General features: G+C 43.3%; 1 protein-coding gene across 1 annotated transcript in view; it reads left to right on the top strand.

Moving 5' to 3' along the window:
* The window catches only part of ptprb (protein tyrosine phosphatase receptor type b), a 97389-nt gene extending 81558 nt beyond the window's left edge, over positions 1 to 15831 (top strand). Inside the window, exons 27-32 of the mRNA XM_090201279.1 lie at positions 682 to 816; positions 4390 to 4512; positions 6126 to 6289; positions 10677 to 10812; positions 14133 to 14253; positions 15505 to 15831. Of these exons, the coding sequence (XP_090057405.1) occupies positions 682 to 816; positions 4390 to 4512; positions 6126 to 6289; positions 10677 to 10812; positions 14133 to 14253; positions 15505 to 15527 (702 nt within the window). The 3' untranslated portion in view covers positions 15528 to 15831. The remainder of the gene's footprint in view (positions 1 to 681; positions 817 to 4389; positions 4513 to 6125; positions 6290 to 10676; positions 10813 to 14132; positions 14254 to 15504) is intronic.
* The last annotated feature ends 3902 nt before the right edge of the window (positions 15832 to 19733 follow it).

Raw genomic sequence — 19733 nt, 5'->3', positions numbered from 1 at the left:
TAGAGTGTGAGATGTGGCTGTAGGTTCAGACTGTCTTTGTCTCATTAGATTGTGAGATGTGGCTGTAGGTTCAGACTGTCTTTGTCTCATTAGAGTGTGAGAAGTGGCTGTAAGTTCAGACTGTCTTTGTCTCATTAGAGTGTGAGATGTGACTGTAGGTTCAGACTGTCTTTGTCTCATTAGATTGTGAGATGTGGCTGTAGGTACAGACTGTCTTTGCCTCATTAGAGTGTGAGATGTGGCTGTAGGTTCATATTTCAGACTGTCTTTGTCTCATTAGAGTGTGAGAAGTGGCTGTAGGTTCAGACTGTCTTTGTCTCATTAGAGTGTGAGATGTGGCTGTAGGTTCATATTTCAGACTGTCTTTGTCTCATTAGAGTGTGAGATGTGGCTGTAGGTTCATATTTCAGACTGTCTTTGTCTCATTAGAGTGTGAGAAGTGGCTGTAGGTTCAGACTGTCTTTGTCTCATTAGATTATGAGATGTGGCTGTAGGTTCATATTTCAGCATAAATCTGCATTTGCAACACTTACCCCACTGTTATAAGGTTTCAACTTACAAGACCATGCCAAAATATTTTTTTTTTTTTTTTTTTTGTCATAGGCTCTGAATCTAAACCATGCTTCCTGCCCCATGATTGAACGATTGATTGACTGACTGATCCCCATCTGTCTGTTTCAGGGGAACAACTTCCGCCGCGAGTACATCGCCACCCAAGGCCCTCTCCCCGGAACCAAGGATGACTTCTGGAGGATGGTGTGGGAGCACAACGTATACAACGTCGTCATGGTGACGCAGTGTGTCGAGAAGGGACGGGTGAGTCGGAGATTCGGGGGGAGGGAGGGAGGGAGGGTGGGGTGACAGATGTGTTTCCATAGTGACTCAGAGAAATAAATAGTTCCTAAAGAACCCTGATATATATATATATAGTACCTCTGCACATTGACTCGGTACTGGTACCCGCTGTATATAGCCTCATTACTAACCGGTACCTCCGCACATTGACTCAGTACTGGTACCCCCTGTATATAGCCTCATTACTAACCGGTACCTCCGCACATTGACTCGGTACCGGTACCCCCTGTATATAGCCTCATTACTAACCGATACTCCATGCACATTGACTCGGTACCGGTACCCGCTGTATATAGCCTCATTACTAACCGGTACCTCTGCACATTGACTCGGTACTGGTACCCCCTGTATATAGCCTCATTACTAACCGGTACCTCCGCACATTGACTCGGTACCGGTACCCCCTGTATATAGCCTCATTACTAACCGGTACCTCCGCACATTGACTCGGTACCGGTACCCCCTGTATATAGCCTCATTACTAACCGGTACCTCCGCACATTGACTCGGTACCGGTACCCCCTGTATATAGCCTCATTACTAACCGGTACCTCCGCACATTGACTCGGTACTGGTACCCCCTGTAAATAGCCTCATTACTAACCGGTACCTCCGCACATTGACTCGGTACCGGTACCCCCTGTATATAACCTCATTACTAACCGGTACCTCCGCACATTGACTCGGTACTGGTACCCCCTGTATATAGCCTCATTACTAACCGGTACCTCCGCACATTGACTCGGTACTGGTACCCGCTGTATATAGCCTCATTACTAACCGGTACCTCTGCACATTGACTCGGTACCGGTACCCCCTGTATATAGCCTCATTACTAACCGGTACCTCCGCACATTGACTCGGTACCGGTACCCCCTGTATATAGCCTCATTACTAACCGGTACCTCCGCACATTGACTCGGTACTGGTACCCGCTGTATATAGCCTCATTACTAACCGGTACCTCTGCACATTGACTCGGTACCGGTACCCCCTGTATATAGCCTCATTACTAACCGGTACCTCCGCACATTGACTCGGTACCGGTACCCCCTGTATATAGCCTCATTACTAACCGGTACCTCCGCACATTGACTCGGTACTGGTACCCGCTGTATATAGCCTCATTACTAACCGGTACCTCTGCACATTGACTCGGTACCGGTACCCCCTGTATATAGCCTCATTACTAACCGGTACCTCCGCACATTGACTCGGTACTGGTACCCCCTGTATATAACCTCATTACTAACCGGTACCTCCGCACATTGACTCGGTACTGGTACCCCCTGTATATAGCCTCAATACTAACCGGTACCTCCGCACATTGACTCGGTACCGGTACCCCCTGTATATAGCCTCATTACTAACCGGTACCTCCGCACATTGACTCGGTACTGGTACCCGCTGTATATAGCCTCATTACTAACCGGTACCTCTGCACATTGACTCGGTACCGGTACCCCCTGTATATAGCCTCATTACTAACCGGTACCTCCGCACATTGACTCGGTACCGGTACCCCCTGTATATAGCCTCATTACTAACCGGTACCTCCGCACATTGACTCAGTACCGGTACCCGCTGTATATAGCCTCATTACTAACCGGTACCTCTGCACATTGACTCGGTACCGGTACCCCCTGTATATAGCCTCATTACTAACCGGTACCTCCGCACATTGACTCGGTACCGGTACCCCCTGTATATAGCCTCATTACTAACCGGTACCTCCGCACATTGACTCGGTACCGGTACCCCCTGTATATAGCCTCATTACTAACCGGTACCTCCGCACATTGACTCGGTACCGGTACCCGCTGTATATAGCCTCATTACTAACCGGTACCTCTGCACATTGACTCGGTACCGGTACCCCCTGTATATAGCCTCATTACTAACCGGTACCTCCGCACATTGACTCGGTACCGGTACCCCCTGTATATAGCCTCATTACTAACCGGTACCTCCGCACATTGACTCGGTACTGGTACCCGCTGTATATAGCCTCATTACTAACCGGTACCTCTGCACATTGACTCGGTACCGGTACCCCCTGTATATAGCCTCATTACTAACCGGTACCTCTGCACATTGACTCGGTGCTGGTACCCCCTGTATATAGCCTCATTACTAACCGGTATCTCCGCACATTGACTCGGTACCGGTACCCCCTGTATATAGCCTCATTACTAACCGGTACCTCCGCACATTGACTCGGTACCGGTACCCCCTGTATATAGCCTCATTACTAACCGGTACCCCCTGTATATAGCCTCATTACTAACCGGTACCTGCTGTATATAGCCTCATTACTAACCAGTACCTCCGCACATTGACTCGGTACCGGTACCCCCTGTATATAGCCTCATTACTAACCGGTACCCGCTGTATATAGCCTCATTACTAACCGGTACCCCCTGTATATAGCCTCATTACTAACCGGTACCTGCTGTATATAGCCTCATTACTAACCAGTACCTCCGCACATTGACTCGGTACCGGTACCCCCTGTATATAGCCTCATTACTAACCAGTACCTCCGCACATTGACTCGGTACCGGTACCCACTGTATTATTATTGTTATTATCATTATTGTTATTTTATTGTGTTTTTATTTTACTTTAGTTTGTTTAGAAAATATTTTCTTAAAACTGCATTGTTGGTTAAGGCCTTGCCGGTAAGCATTTTACGGTAAGGTCTAAACCTGTTGTATTCGGCGCTTGTGACAAATACAATTTGATTTGATTAGACATAAGTCTGATATTATTGGACTTTACTTTGTGTGGGACATTTTGGGTGGATAGAGGGATGAATGGATGGGGATAGAGGGATGAATGGATGGGGATAGAGGGATGAATGGATGGGGATAGAGGGATGGATGGATGGGGATAGAGGGATGAATGGATGGGGATAGAGGGATGAATGGATGGGGATAGAGGGATGAATGGATGGGGATAGATGGATGAATGGATGGGGATAGAGGGATGAATGGATGGGGATAGATGGATGAATGGATGGGGATAGATGGATGAATGGATGGGGATAGAGGGATGAATGGATGGGGATAGATGGATGAATGGATGGGGATAGAGGGATGAATGGATGGGGATAGATGGATGAATGGATGGGGATAGAGGGATGAATGGATGGGGATAGATGGATGAATGGATGGGGATAGATGGATGAATGGATGGGGATAGAGGGATGAATGGATGGGGATAGATGGATGAATGGATGGGGATAGAGGGATGAATGGATGGGGATAGATGGATGAATGGATGGGGATAGATGGATGAATGGATGGGGATAGATGGATGAATGGATGGGGATAGATGGATGAATGGATGGGGATAGAGGGATGGACAAACAAACACATGAATAAATGAACAAACTATTCAATAAATAACTCAATCCCTTAATCAACCAGTCAGTCAGTCAGTCAGTCAGTCAGTCAGTCAGTCAGTCGGTCAGTCAGACAACAAATCAAGAGATCTAATGGTCTAACCGTGGCCATTGTTGTCCCCGTCCAGGTGAAGTGTGACCACTACTGGCCGGCTGACCGGGAGCCTCTGTACTATGGAGACCTGGTGGTTCAAATGCTGTCTGAGTCTGTCCTGGCTGAATGGACAATCAGGGAGTTCAAGATCAGCTCTGTGAGTAACAATCACCTCAGAAACAATCACCTCAGTAACAATCACCTCAGTAACAATCACCTCAGAAACAATCACCTCAGTAACAATCACCTCAGTAACAATCACCTCAGTAACAATCACCTCAGTAACAATCACCTCAGTAACAATCACCTCAGTAACAAGCACCTCAGAAACAATCACCTCAGTAACAATCACCTCAGTAACAATCACCTCAGTAACAATCACCTCAGTAACAATCACCTCAGTAACAATCACCTCAGTAACAATCACCTGAGTAACAATCACCTCAGTAACAATCACCTCAGTAACAATCACCTCAGTAACAATCACCTCAGTAACAAGCACCTCAGAAACAATCACCTCAGTAACAATCACCTCAGAAACAATCACCTCAGTAACAATCACTTCAGTAACAATCACCTCAGTAACAATCACTTCAGTAACAATCACCTGAGTAACAATCACCTCAGAAACAATCACCTCAGTAACAATCACCTCAGAAACAATCACCTCAGTAACAATCACTTCAGTAACAATCACTTCAGTAACAATCACCTGAGTAACAATCACCCCAGAAACAATCACCCCAGAAACAATCACCCCAGAAACAATCACCTCAGTAACAATCACCCCAGAAACAATCACCTCAGTAACAATCACCTCAGTAACAATCACCTCAGTAACAATCACCTCAGTAACAATCGCCTCAGTAACAATCGCCTCAGTAACAATCACCCCAGAAACAATCACCCCAGAAACAATCACCCCAGTAACAATCACCTCAGTAACAATCACCTCAGAAACAATCACCTCAGTAACAATCACCCCAGAAACAATCACCCCAGAAACAATCACCACAGAAACAATCACCTCAGTAACAATCACCTCAGAAACAATCACCTCAGTAACAAGCACCTCAGAAACAATCACCTCAGAAACAATCACCTCAGAAACAATCACCTCAGTAACAATCACCTCAGTAACAATCACCTCAGAAACAATCACCTCAGAAACAATCACCCCAGAAGCAATCACCTCAGTAACAATCACCTCAGTAACAATCACCTCAGTAACAATCACCTCAGTAACAATCACCTCAGAAACAATCACCTCAGAAACAATCACCGCAGATAATATGGCAGCTTCTCTGTTACTGTCACTCTATTGAAAGCTGTAGCCCAACTGAAGAGCTTTCAGTTCATTAGGACAACCTGTTTTTATATAAACCATCAGTACCAAGACAGATAAAACTGTCGCTTAGATCCTGATCTACAAAGTACATTCTAGACCTGGTGTGGAGGTCCGACTTAATTTTTTTTAAATGTATTTATTTATATTTTATTTAACCAGGTAAGTCAGTTAAGAACAAATTCTTATTTACAATGACGGCCTATCCCGGCCAAACCCGGCCAACGCTGGGCCAATTGTGCGCCGCCCTATGGGACTCCCAATCCCGGCCGGATGTGATTCAGCTTGGATTTGAACCAGGGACTGTAGTGTTGTCTCTTGCACTGAGATACAGTACCTTAGACCGTTGCGCCACTCGGGAGTCCCCAAGAGGGAGATACCCTGCATTTTCTGTCCTGAACATCCCTCATCTTGTGTCTCTTCAGGAGGGTCGTCCCAGCTTCCCTCGGGTGGTGAGACACTTTCACTACACGGTGTGGCCAGACCATGGGGTCCCCGATACCACCCAGTCCCTCATCGAGTTCGTACGGACCGTCAGGGACTACATCGACAGGGCCCCCAGCACTGGAGCCACCGTTGTTCACTGCAGGTATGTGGAAGGGCCACATCGGTGTGTGTGGAGGGGCCACATCGGTGTGTGTGGAGGGGCCACATCAGTGTGTGTGTGTGGTTGTGTGTGTGGAGGGTGTGTGTCTGTCTGTGTGTGTGTGTGTGTGTGTGTGTGTGTGTGTGTGTGTGTGTGTGTGTGTGTGTGTGTGTGTGTGTGTGTGTGAGTGTGTCTGTGTGAGTGTGTGTGTGTGTGTGTGTGTGTAGATGCCAGTGTAGATGTAAACTTAGCGGAGTCAGAGGGTTCATCTCCCATCAGAAAGAGTTTCCCCCTTGGCAGACGTCAGTCAAAGAGAAGACCAGCAACGTGAGAAAATGTATTGAGGCCGATTTAATCATTGATCAGCTCCATACATGAGACTCGTCCCCTCGCAGGGTTGGGGAGTAACGGATGACAAGTAATCCACTACATATAAGGGATTACAACAGAAACAGTAACTGTAATTCGTTACCGGCTAAAATATTGTAATCAGATACTTTTGAAAAACTAGATGATTACTTCGAGGATTACTTTTAAATTAAAACATTTTAAAAAGATGTTTGCGAGACAAAAAAAAAATCTTTGACACTTCTCTGTTTTCTCAATGACATTCAAATAAGCGTTGAAAAAAGGTGGAAGTTTAAGTTTGTTCCACCTGAGAGAGTCTGACCACCAATCAGAGACCACTATGATGACACACCAAATGATGACCACCAATCAGAGACCACTATGATGACACACCAAATGTGTTTGATGGATTGTGGGAAAAGAGCAGGAATAGGCATTTGTAGGCTACAGTCCAAGCTGTGTCTTCCAATGGGGCGACTGCTGTCGGCATCCAAAGACTATCCAACTTGAATAAACGCTTGGAGGTAAGGATGACAGCAGTGGTGTTGTCTACGGCGATACAGATATCACTTCTTACTGTTATCTACACAGGGCATTGATGTGAATCACACTGCTGCTCTCTCATTTAGCTATTTGCGCCTTACAGATTGTGGTTGTTGTGGACGGCTGTTCACAAATCTAAATGTGTATTTGAACCCAATAATAGTTGAATTCAATAAGTTTAAGCTGCCTGTCATTCATTGTTTTGGAAACCAGTGGACAGCCAGTTAAAAATGTGCTCTGGCAACAGCTGTATAGTGAGGATCCCAGCCTATAGAATAACAGCTGTATAGTGTGGATCCCAGCCTATAGAATAACAGCTGTATAGTGAGGATCCCAGCCTATAGAATAACAGCTGTACAGTGAGGATCCCAGCCTATGGAATAACAGCTGTATAGTGTGGATCCCAGCCTGTGGAATAACAGCTGTATAGTGTGGATCCCAGCCTGTGGAATAACAGCTGTATAGTGAGGATCCCAGCCTATAGAATAACAGCTGCATAGTGTGGATCCCAGCCTATGGAGTAACAGCTGCACAGGGTGGATCCCAGCCTATGGAGTAACAGCTGCACAGGGTGGATCCCAGCCTATGGAGTAACAGCTGTATAGTGAGGATCCCAGCCTATAGAATAACAGCTGTATAGTGTGGATCCCAGCCTATAGAATAACAGCTGTATAGTGTGGATCCCAGCCTATAGAATAACAGCTGTATAGTGAGGATCCCAGCCTATGGAATAACAGCTGTATAGTGTGGATCCCAGCCTATAGAATAACAGCTGTATAGTGTGGATCCCAGCCTATAGAATAACAGCTGTATAGTGTGGATCCCAGCCTATAGAATAACAGCTGTATAGTGTGGATCCCAGCCTATAGAATAACAGCTGTATAGTGAGGATCCCAGCCTATGGAATAACAGCTGTATAGTGAGGATCCCAGCCTATGGAATAACAGCTGTATAGTGTGGATCCCAGCCTGTGGTATAAACGTGGGGCTTTTATCGCTAATCTAATTCAAGCTGATAAATAAAATAAGACATCCATAGACCTAAAGAACACACGCTCAAACTCACACACTTTGGATTGGATAGACTTAAAGGGACGTTATGTAGTTGCTACATCCATTTTTTTCTATTTATAAATGTATATTTGCATATATCCATTGATTCTTGAAGAATATAACTTATAAATGCCTCATGAGTTTAGTTCAACTGTCACACTGAACCCAAAATATATGTTTGTTTTACACCATGTTTGTAAACATTGTAAATGTAAACAGGCCTCATAACATGGTTAAAACAATCATTGTGACATCATGGAGGGTCAGTCCTCGCATCCATAGCTCTGTCTATTAACCCGAGAGTGGTTACATTTCTCCAGGCCCATCCCTCAGCTTTTTACCAAAGCAGAGGCGGAGCGTCCATTTTGTTATTGTTTCATCTGTGGATTTGCCCTTTAAAACAGCTGCATATTGTCAATATATCAAAGCCAACAAAAAGGTCAACAATAGGCCTGTAACAAACACAGCACATGCCAAGCATGTTTCACGTGTAAATAGCACTTTTCATTCCATGAGCGCAGCATTTATTTTTCAAATCAATGAGCCCAATCGGTCCTCCAGGGCTGGCTAATAAGTCCTTAGTTTTGATCGATAAGCAGGATGTTTGCCTCTTCCTCAGTCCTTTCAGACCTTAATTACTTTTCACAATGAGGGAATGTTTGGCCTCGGGTTAAACAACTAGGCTGATCTATACTTCCATATTAACAAGTCCTATTCCTGAAGACCCAGGGGTATAACGTTTATTGGAATGACTGGAATTCTGATAGACTTTGGTTTTTAATGTATGAACCTGGCTGATGGTGAACTGGACCACCCTCAGCTCTATATAGACAGAAATGAGATGAACCTGGCTGATGGGGATCTGGACCACCCTCAGCTCTATATAGACAGAAATAAGATGAACCTGGCTGATGGTGAACTGGACCACCCTCAGCTCTATATAGACAGAAATGAGATGAACCTGGCTGATGGTGAACTGGACCACCCTCAGCTCTATATAGACAGAAATGAGATGAACCTGGCTAATGGGGATCTGGACCACCCTCAGCTCTATATAGACAGAAATGAGATGAACCTGGCTGATGGTGAACTGGACCACCCTCAGCTCTATATAGACAGAAATGAGATGAACCTGGCTAATGGGGATCTGGACCACCCTCAGCTCTATATAGACAGAAATGAGATGAACCTGGCTGATGGTGAACTGGACCACCCTCAGCTCTATATAGACAGAAATGAGATGAACCTGGCTAATGGGGATCTGGACCACCCTCAGCTCTATATAGACAGAAATGAGATGAACCTGGCTGATGGTGTCTGGACCACCCTCAGCTCTATATAGACAGAAATGAGATGAACCTGGCTGATGGTGAACTGGACCACCCTCAGCTCTATATAGACAGAAATGAGATGAACCTGGCTGATGGTGAACTGGACCACCCTCAGCTCTATATAGACAGAAATGAGATGAACCTGGCTGATGGTGAACTGGACCACCCTCAGCTCTATATAGACAGAAATGAGATGAACCTGGCTGATGGTGTCTGGACCACACTCAGCTCTATATAGACAGAAATGAGATGAACCTGGCTGATGGTGAACTGGACCACCCTCAGCTCTATATAGACAGAAATGAGATGAACCTGGCTGATGGTGTCTCGACCACCCTCAGCTCTATATAGACAGAAATTAGATGAACCTGGCCGATGGTGCTCTACACTCCTTCAGGTTCAGATCAACAGAAATGTAAAGTTCACAGATAAGCCACAACACACATTACAGGAAGGAGAAGTAAGGGTCGATAAGCCACAACACACTTTACAGGAAGGAGAAGTAAGTAAGGGTCGTTTTTCCCCCAGAGGAGAGTCCATTACTCGGCGGTGACTCTTTCTCCAGACGCGGGTATCGCTCTCAGCTACAGGAGTCTGCCATTCCATCACTGTTGGTGACGTCTAGAGCCTAGACCAGAGATCTACTGACCCTGACCTGCTCCCCTTTATGTCCAAGATGTTAGATGTGCCGTCAAAGTGGAGAGAGAACTCTGTTAGTACTGGTGTACTGTGTTTCAGTGAAGCGTCCAGCTGGAATGATGTTATGTGCAGCGTCCTGGGTGATGGATTATGATTGATCGTCATCATTTATCATTAGTGTGTGTGTGTGTGTGTGTGTGTGTGTGTGTGTGTGTGTGTGTGTGTGTGTGTGTGTGTGTGTGTGTGTGTGTGTGTGTGTGTGTGTGTGTGTGTGTGTGTGTGTGTGTGTGCGTGTGCGTGTCAAAGGAGAAATCCTTCAATCAGGATGGTAGCTGTTTAGGCACACCAATTAAATTAAAAACCAATATCAAATGATTTTAATATGACTTACCGCAAGTGTATAAATACATGGACGTCAATCGTAAATGTTATGTAAACTACATTAATCACTCTTCTCTCTCTCTCTCTCTCCCTCAGTGCTGGAGTGGGTCGTACAGGGACGTTCATGGTTCTGGACCGGGTCCTTCAACAGCTGGACAGCATAGGAACAGTGGACGTCTACGGCTGTGTGTTTGACCTCCGACTGCACCGCTCTCACATGGTGCAAACAGAGGTAACGACGGATAAAACCCTCAGCTCATTCAACACTACTGTTTCCATCAGCTGGTACATTTCCATGAGTATAATGAACGTCAATGTTAGCCAGTGATACCCAGTGATAATATATAGCCAGTGATAATATATAGCCAGTGATACCCAGTGATAATATATAGCCAGTGATAATATATAGCCAGTGATACCCAGTGATAATATATAGCCAGTGATAATATATAGCCAGTGATACCCAGTGATAATATATATATATTATATATATATAGCCAGGGATAATATATAGCCAATGATATTATATAGCCAGTGATAATATATAGCCAGAGATATTATATAGCCAGTGATAATATATAGCCAGTGATGACATATAGCCAGAGATATTATATACCCAGTGAAAATATATAGCCAGTGATAATATATAGCCAGTGATACCCAGTGATAATATATAGCCAGTGATAATATATAAGTGATAATATGTAGCCAGTGATAATATATAGCCAGTGATAATATATAGCCAGTGATAATAAATAGCCAGTGATAATATATAGCCAGTGATAATATATAGCCAGTGATAATATATAGCCAGTGATCCCCAGTGATAATATATAGCCAGTGATAATATATAGCCAGTGATAATAAATAGCCAGTGATAATATACAGCCAGTTATAATATATAGCCAGTGATAATATATAGCCAGTGATAATATATAGCCAGTGATCCCCAATGATATAATATAGCCAGTGATATTATATAGCCAGGGATAATATATTGCCAGTGATCCCCAGTGATATTATACAGCCAGTGATATTATATAGCCAGTGATATTATATAGCCAGTGATAATATATAGCCAAAGATATTATATAGCCAGTGATAATATTAAGTGATAATATATAGCCAGTGATATTATGTAGCCAGTGATAATATAGAGCCAGTGATATTATTTAGCCAGTGATATGATTTAGCCAGTGATAATATATAGCCAGTGACAATATATAGCCAGTGATAATATATAGCCAATGATATTATATAGCCAGTGATAATATATAGCTAGTGATAATATATAGCCAGTGATAATATATAGCCAGTGATATTATTTAGCCAGTGATATTATTTAGCCAGTGATAATATATAGCCAGTGATAATATATAGCCAGTGATATTATTTAGCCAGTGATAACATATAAATGATAATATATAAGTGATAATATGTAAATGATAATATTTAAGTAATAATATATAGTCGGTGATAATATACAAGTGATATTATATAGCCAGAGATAATATATAGCCAGTGATAATATATAGCCAGTGATATTATATAGCCAGTGATATTATATAGCCAGTGATAATATATACGTGATAATATGTAGCCAGTGATAATATGTAGCCAGTGATAATATATAGCCAGAGATAATATATAGCCAGGAATAATAAATGGGGATGTGTATCAGAAAGTCGTGTTTCAGCAGAATCAAAGGGAAGGCTTCATCCCATTGATCTGCTATGCAGTGGTAATGATAGCACAATGTTTGTGCCTGAGACACAACGTCTTGCAATAGCTCCCCAATCATAATGCCTAGGCTTTAGCTTAGTGGGATAACACAGTCTGTTGTCAAAATGGCAAAGGCACAACGCATTTAGCAGACATGTTGCATGAACAGTAGTATTGATGTGAATGCTGTCCTCCCCACAGTAGATGAACAGTAGTATTGATGTGAATGCTGTCCTCCCCACAGCAGATGAACAGTAGTATTGGTGTGAATGCTGTCCTCCCCACAGCAGATGAACAGTAGTATTGGTGATATTGATGTGAATGCTGTCCTCCCCACAGTAGATGAACAGTAGTATTGGTGTGAATGCTGTCCTCCCCACAGCAGATGAACAGTAGTATTGGTGTGAATGCTGTCCTCCCCACAGCAGATGAACAGTAGTATTGGTGATATTGATGTGAATGCTGTCCTCCCCACAGTAGATGAACAGTAGTATTGATGTGAATGCTGTCCTCCCCACAGTAGATGAACAGTAGTATTGGTGTGAATGCTGTCCTCCCCACAGCAGATGAACAGTAGTATTGATGTGAATGCTGTCCTCCCCACAGTAGATGAACAGTAGTATTGGTGTGAATGCTGTTCTCCCCACAGCAGATGAACAGTAGTATTGATGTGAATGCTGTCCTCCCCACAGCAGATGAACAGTAGTATTGATGTGAATGCTGTCCTCCCCACAGCAGATGAACAGTAGTATTGATGTGAATGCTGTCCTCCCCACAGCAGATGAACAGTAGTATTGGTGTGAATGCTGTCCTCCCCACAGCAGATGAACAGTAGTATTGATGTGAATGCTGTCCTCCCCACAGCAGATGAACAGTAGTATTGATGTGAATGCTGTCCTCCCCACAGCAGATGAACAGTAGTATTGGTGTGAATGCTGTCCTCCCCACAGTAGATGAACAGTAGTATTGGTGATATTGATGTGAATGCTGTCCTCCCCACAGCAGATGAACAGTAGTATTGGTGATATTGATGTGAATGCTGTCCTCCCCACAGTAGATGAACAGTAGTATTGGTGATATTGATGTGAATGCTGTCCTCCCCACAGTAGATGAACAGTAGTATTGATGTGAATGCTGTCCTCCCCACAGTAGATGAACAGTAGTATTGGTGATATTGATGTGAATGCTGTCCTCCCCACAGTAGATGAACAGTAGTATTGATGTGAATGCTGTCCTCCCCACAGCAGATGAACAATAGTATTGATGTGAATGCTGTCCTCCCCACAGTAGATGAACAGTAGTATTGATGTGAATGCTGTCCTCCCCACAGCAGATGAACAGTAGTATTGGTGTGAATGCTGTCCTCCCCACAGCAGATGAACAGTAGTATTGATGTGAATGCTGTCCTCCTCACAGTAGATGAACAGTAGTATTGATGTGAATGCTGTCCTCCTCACAGTAGATGAACAGTAGTATTGATGTGAATGCTGTCCTCCCCACAGCAGATGAACAATAGTATTGATGTGAATGCTGTCCTCCCCACAGTAGATGAACAGTAGTATTGGTGTGAATGCTGTCCTCCCCACAGCAGATGAACAGTAGTATTGATGTGAATGCTGTCCTCCCCACAGCAGATGAACAGTAGTATTGGTGATATTGATGTGAATGCTGTCCTCCCCACAGTAGATGAACAGTAGTATTGGTGTGAATGCTGTTCTCCCCACAGCAGATTAACAGTAGTATTGGTGATATTGATGTGAATGCTGTCCTCCCCACAGTAGATGAACAGTAGTATTGCTGATATTGATGTGAATGCTGTCCTCCCCACAGTACCAGTACTCCTTCCTCCACCAGTGTGTTCGAGATGTCCTGAGAGCCAGGAAGCTCCGTAGTGAGCAGGAGAACCCTCTCTACCCCATCTATGAGAACTTCAACCCAGACTACTACCGTGGTAAGACTATACCAACATACCAAGACTATATATCCAGACTACTACCGTGGTAAGACTATACCAACATACCAAGACTATATATCCAGACTACTACCGTGGTAAGACTACACCACCATACCAAGACTATATATCCAGACTACTACCATGGTAGGACTGTACCACCATACCAAGACTATATATCCAGACTACTACCATGGTAAGACTATACCAAGACTATATATCCAGACTACTACCATGGTTAGACTATACCACCATACCAAGACTATATATCCAGACTATTACCATGGTAAGACTATACCAAGACTATATATCCAGACTACTACCATGGTAGGACTTTACCACCATACCAAGACTATATATCCAGACTACTACCATGGTAGGACTTTACCACCATACCAAGACTATATATCCAGACTACTACCATGGTAGGACTATACCACCATACCAATACTATATATCCAGACTACTACCATGGTAAGACTATACCAAGACTATATATCCAGACTACTACCATGGTAAGACTATACCCCCATACCAATACTATATATCCAGACTATTACCATGGTAAGACTATACCACATTACCAAGACTATATATCCAGACTACTACCATGGTAAGACTATACCAAGACTATATATCCAGACTATTACCATGGTAAGACTATACCACATTACCAAGACTATATATCCAGGCTACTACCATGGTAAGACTATACCACCATACCAAGACTATATATCCAGACTACTACCATGGTAAGACTACACCACCATACCAAGACTATATATCCAGTCTGCTACCATGGTAAGACTGTACCAAGACTATATATCCAGACTACTACCATGGTAAGACTATACCACCATACCAGGACTATATATCCAGACTATAGATATAGGTCTACCAATAGAATTACCATGACTGGAACGGACAGACGGCTGTAAGCCTACCAATAGAATTACCATGACTGGAACGGACAGACGGCTGTAAGCCTACCAATAGAATTACCATGACAGGAACGGACAAAGCCAACGTGGCAGCTGGTCCCCCCACCAGAGAACATAGACTTGATGGCAATATCCCATTCTAGTATGTCTAACTCTATGTCTTTAATCACAGTTCCATTTTGAGTCGCTAAAACGATAATCCCCTAAACCGTCTGAAGGCCGTAATCATAAGGAAGGGTACATTTAGCACACGTGTGTTTTTGACATAATATTTGACTAAATGTGCCTTTGTTTGTCTTACTCTCTTCAGATTTTGTGTACACGGGACGCTAACTAACGACAGTCTGGGTTCCTCTCCACACAGCTGAGTGAGAAGGAAAACCAGGGAAGAATCTGTTCAATACCACCAGACAGCCATTCTGTCACAACTAAAGCACTATAGAGTGTGTGGGGGGGGGGTATAGCTATTTATTTTTGATACACTGTTGGTTCAACCTCTCAGGATGTCTATTTAAAATGGAGCAGATTGACGTCTGGAAACATTGGCGTTTCGTCCACTAATAGCTGAATCTTAGGTTGCATTCAATGAGATATGATTATATTGTTTTGCACCTAATTGTAAAGCTCTTCAAAGAAACATTATTCCCTAAACTCATGTTATTTCAATATTAATAATGTCTGATGAAAAAGACAAAAGGAACTGATATAAAATGTAGATATAATGATTCTTCTTCAACAGAAACAGAAAAAAAAGATGAATGAAAAGCTATCAGGCGAAGCAATGAATGGGATTCTATGAGGCGTAGCTTCCCTGCATCACACAGCATTATTATGACAAGGCCTGAATGCCTGAAAACCTTCCCTACATCACACAGCATTATTATGACAAGGCCTGAATGCCTGAAAACCTTCCCTACATCACACAGCATTATTATGACAAGGCCTGAATGCCTGAAAACCTTCCCTACATCACACAGCATTATTATGACAAGGCCTGAATGCCTGAAAACCTTCCCTACATCACAAAGCATTATTATGACAAGGCCTGAATGCCTAAAAACCTTCCCTACATCACACAGCATTATTATGACAAGGCCTGAATGCCTGAAAACCTTCCCTGAAGAAACCTTCACTGCATCCCAAATGGCACCCTATTCTCTATGGGCCCTAATCAAAAGTTGTGCACTATATAGGGAATAGGGTGCCATTTGGGTACAAAGACCTTCCTGTATAATATGTTCTAAATCGTAGTTGCTGGTTTGTAGTTGAAAAAAATAATGAACCCGGAGCAGACAGACAGACAGCTAGCTGTCTTGAGAGTAGCTCATCACAATGCTGTCTAGATCCTTGTATAAAGTAGCAGACCGTCTGTACAGTTGGTTGTGTTGTGAATAGTCCTCTTATCTTTAAACATGGCGTCAGTTCATGTTGTGTGTGTGTGTGTGTGTGTGTGTACCATTGAGATTGTACAGTAGAGCCTGGAGGAGGGAACAGCATATAGTTTGTATGCCATCTCAGCTACCTATGTTTTCTAGGGCAAAGGGAAAACTCCACTGGAAAACAAACGCCATCTTGTTTTCGGTTGTTTCCGGAAAGAGGTGGTAACCTTTTCTCCGTGGTCTCTCGAACCAAGATGGAGGGAGTGTTCATGAGAGAGACTGTACGGGTTTTGTACATTACCTTCTTCAAAACATGATGTTGCATTTCTGATCATCCTTTTGCATGAAACTAGGCTGATGGATGTGTCTGTGAACAATACGAACAGTGATCTTTCTATGTCGTGTGTTGAACTGAGCGGGAGATCTCTTCAACTGAATCTGGGCTGGCCAGCTTCCTGACCTACACAGGAGAAGGTCTAGAAGTTGGACTAAACTAAAAAAAAACAACTGAAGAAACTTCACACAATAAGCAATACTGGCCAAATCCTGCTGAGATCCTGGGGATAAAGTGAGAGAATTGAATAAAATGTCAACATCCTGACCCTGTGAGAGGTCTGTAGTGGCCAAGACACTGACCTTTCCAGACTGCAGGTTTTGGGACGTGGCATTTCTCTGTCTGAGCTTCTCTGAGCCCCGAGCCACGGAAACAGACCGAGCCACAGAAGAAACAGTGTTGGTTGGCATTCGTCCCATTGTTACTGAAGACAATGCAGATCTTCAGTAGCTCTCACTACGTTAGTATTTCAAAATCAATCTGTATCTACATATAAATAGTACGTTCAGATTGAATCTTCTCTCCAATGGCTCCTATTATGTTAGTGTTTCTACTCTATATACAAAAATCACACATTTATTTGAACTTTGTTGTTCAATTTAAACATAAAAAAATACTAGCTTTAAAAAACATATACTAAGATGATCATTTTCAGGGTTCTGACTCCTCCCAGTAGTATCAGATGGAACACATTCGGACTCCTCCCAGTAGTATCAGATGGAACACATTCTGACTCCTCCCAGTAGTATCAGATGGAACACATTCTGACTCCTCCCAGTAGTATCAGATGGAACACATTCTGACTCCTCCCAGTAGTATCAGATGGAACACATTCTGACTCCTCCCAGTAGTATCAGATGGAACACATTCTGACTCCTCCCAGTAGTATCAGATGGAACACATTCTGACTCCTCCCAGTAGTATCAGATGGAACACATTCTGACTCCTCCCAGTAGTATCAGATGGAACACATTCTGACTCCTCCCAGTAGTATCAGATGGAACACATTCTGACTCCTCCCAGTAGTATCAGATGGAACACATTCTGACTCCTCCCAGTAGTATCAGATGGAATACATTCTGACTCCTCCCAGTAGTATCAGATGGAACACATTCTGACTCCTCCCAGTAGTATCAGATGGAACACATTCTGACTCCTCCCAGTAGTATCAGATGGAACACATTCTGACTCCTCCCAGTAGTATCAGATGGAACACATTCTGACTCCTCCCAGTAGTATCAGATGGAACACATTCTAACTCCTCCCAGTAGCAGGAATATTGCATTTCCTGTTTAGTCCAATTCCCCTCTTCACAAAAAAATGCCGGTGCTCGTCATTGCTTTTGCACCAATTGACCCCACACAGCAAGTAAGGCAATGTATACAGTATTATGTAGAGTAGCGCACCAGTCTCTCAGGCTTGACCCTCTCACCCCTGTCCTCCCCTATAAGCCTAAAGGTCATATCATAAAGAGATTGTCTCCAGATAATAGAGTACAGAAACATCAACTCTCTCCATCTGTTCTCCTGCCTGCTGGGAGTTGAGTGGATCTAATAGTGTGGCATTAAGCTCCACTGTAGATTCCTCAAAAGTTTTTCATTACAGAAATCTATATCAATCCCCTTCCCTCCTGTCAAACTAACACGTTGTTAGATCCCCAATGACCCTCTGGAACACATCCCTCTGGGTTTCACCAGAGAATGGCTGGTGCCCATACAGCAGCTAAAACTTTATGTGACGCGCTTAGCTACCTGATGAATATTCTCCCAGCGTTTCTGTTTCCCTGTAACATCTCTACTACCTCGCTCACCAACCAACAGTTGACCTGCAGGGGAAACCTTCTAACCCAGGCCTTTAGAAAGAGACAAGGAGAGGAGGGGCAGAGGTGTTGGAGGCAAATCAGAGGAATTAACTGTCTTTAACAGAGAAGTCATGGTGTAAGCCTGCCGTATGTATAATTTACAGTATGTACCATTTACAGTATGTATAATTTACAGTATGTATCATTTACAGTATGTATCATTTACAGTATGTACCATTTACAGTAGGTATCATTTACAGTATGTATCATTTACAGTAGGTATCATTTACAGTATGTACCATTTACAGTATGTATCATTTACAGTAGGTATCATTTACAGTATGTACCATTTACAGTATGTACCATTTACAGTATGTATCATTTACAGTAGGTATCATTTACAGTATGTACCATTTACAGTATGTGTCTTTTACAGTTGGTATAATTCCACATGACCTATGGGATGGTTGTGCATCTGGAAAATGTCCCCTAGTCTAGAATGTTCCTTAGCCTAGAATGTTCCCTAGTCTAGAATGTTCCCTAGTCTAGAATGTTCCCTAGTCTAGAATGTTCCCTAGCCTAGAATGTTCCCTAGCCTGGAATGTTCCCTAGCCTAGAATGTTCCCTAGCCTAGAATGTTCCCTAGCCTAGAATGTTCCGTAGCCTAGAATGTTACCTAGCCTAGTATGTTCGCTAGCCTAATTGTATTCCCTAGCCTAGAATGTTACCTAGCCTAGTATGTTTCCTAGCCTATTGTATTCCCTAGCCTAGAATGTTCCCTAGCCTAGTATGTTCCCTAGCCTAGAATGTTCCCTAGCCTAGAATGTTCCCTTTCATTTAAAAGTAGAGAATTATGTTGTTTATTTTCTTTTCATTTGTTTGTTTCTTCATAATCATACTGCTGGCAATGGAGGAGAAAGGTGTTGATACATGTTCCTAATTGGTTTCCAACTCTGTTTCCGGTCTCTTGTTAATACGATGAGGTAATCTGCCAACTCATTACGTTCAGCACATAGTTAACTATG

Source organism: Oncorhynchus mykiss, chromosome 15 (assembly GCF_057628025.1).
Source record: "Oncorhynchus mykiss isolate SJ-2025 chromosome 15, ASM5762802v1, whole genome shotgun sequence".
Taxonomy (NCBI): domain Eukaryota; kingdom Metazoa; phylum Chordata; class Actinopteri; order Salmoniformes; family Salmonidae; genus Oncorhynchus; species Oncorhynchus mykiss.
Note: the sequence above shows the minus strand (reverse complement) of the source record. Positions and strands in the feature narration are given on the sequence as shown.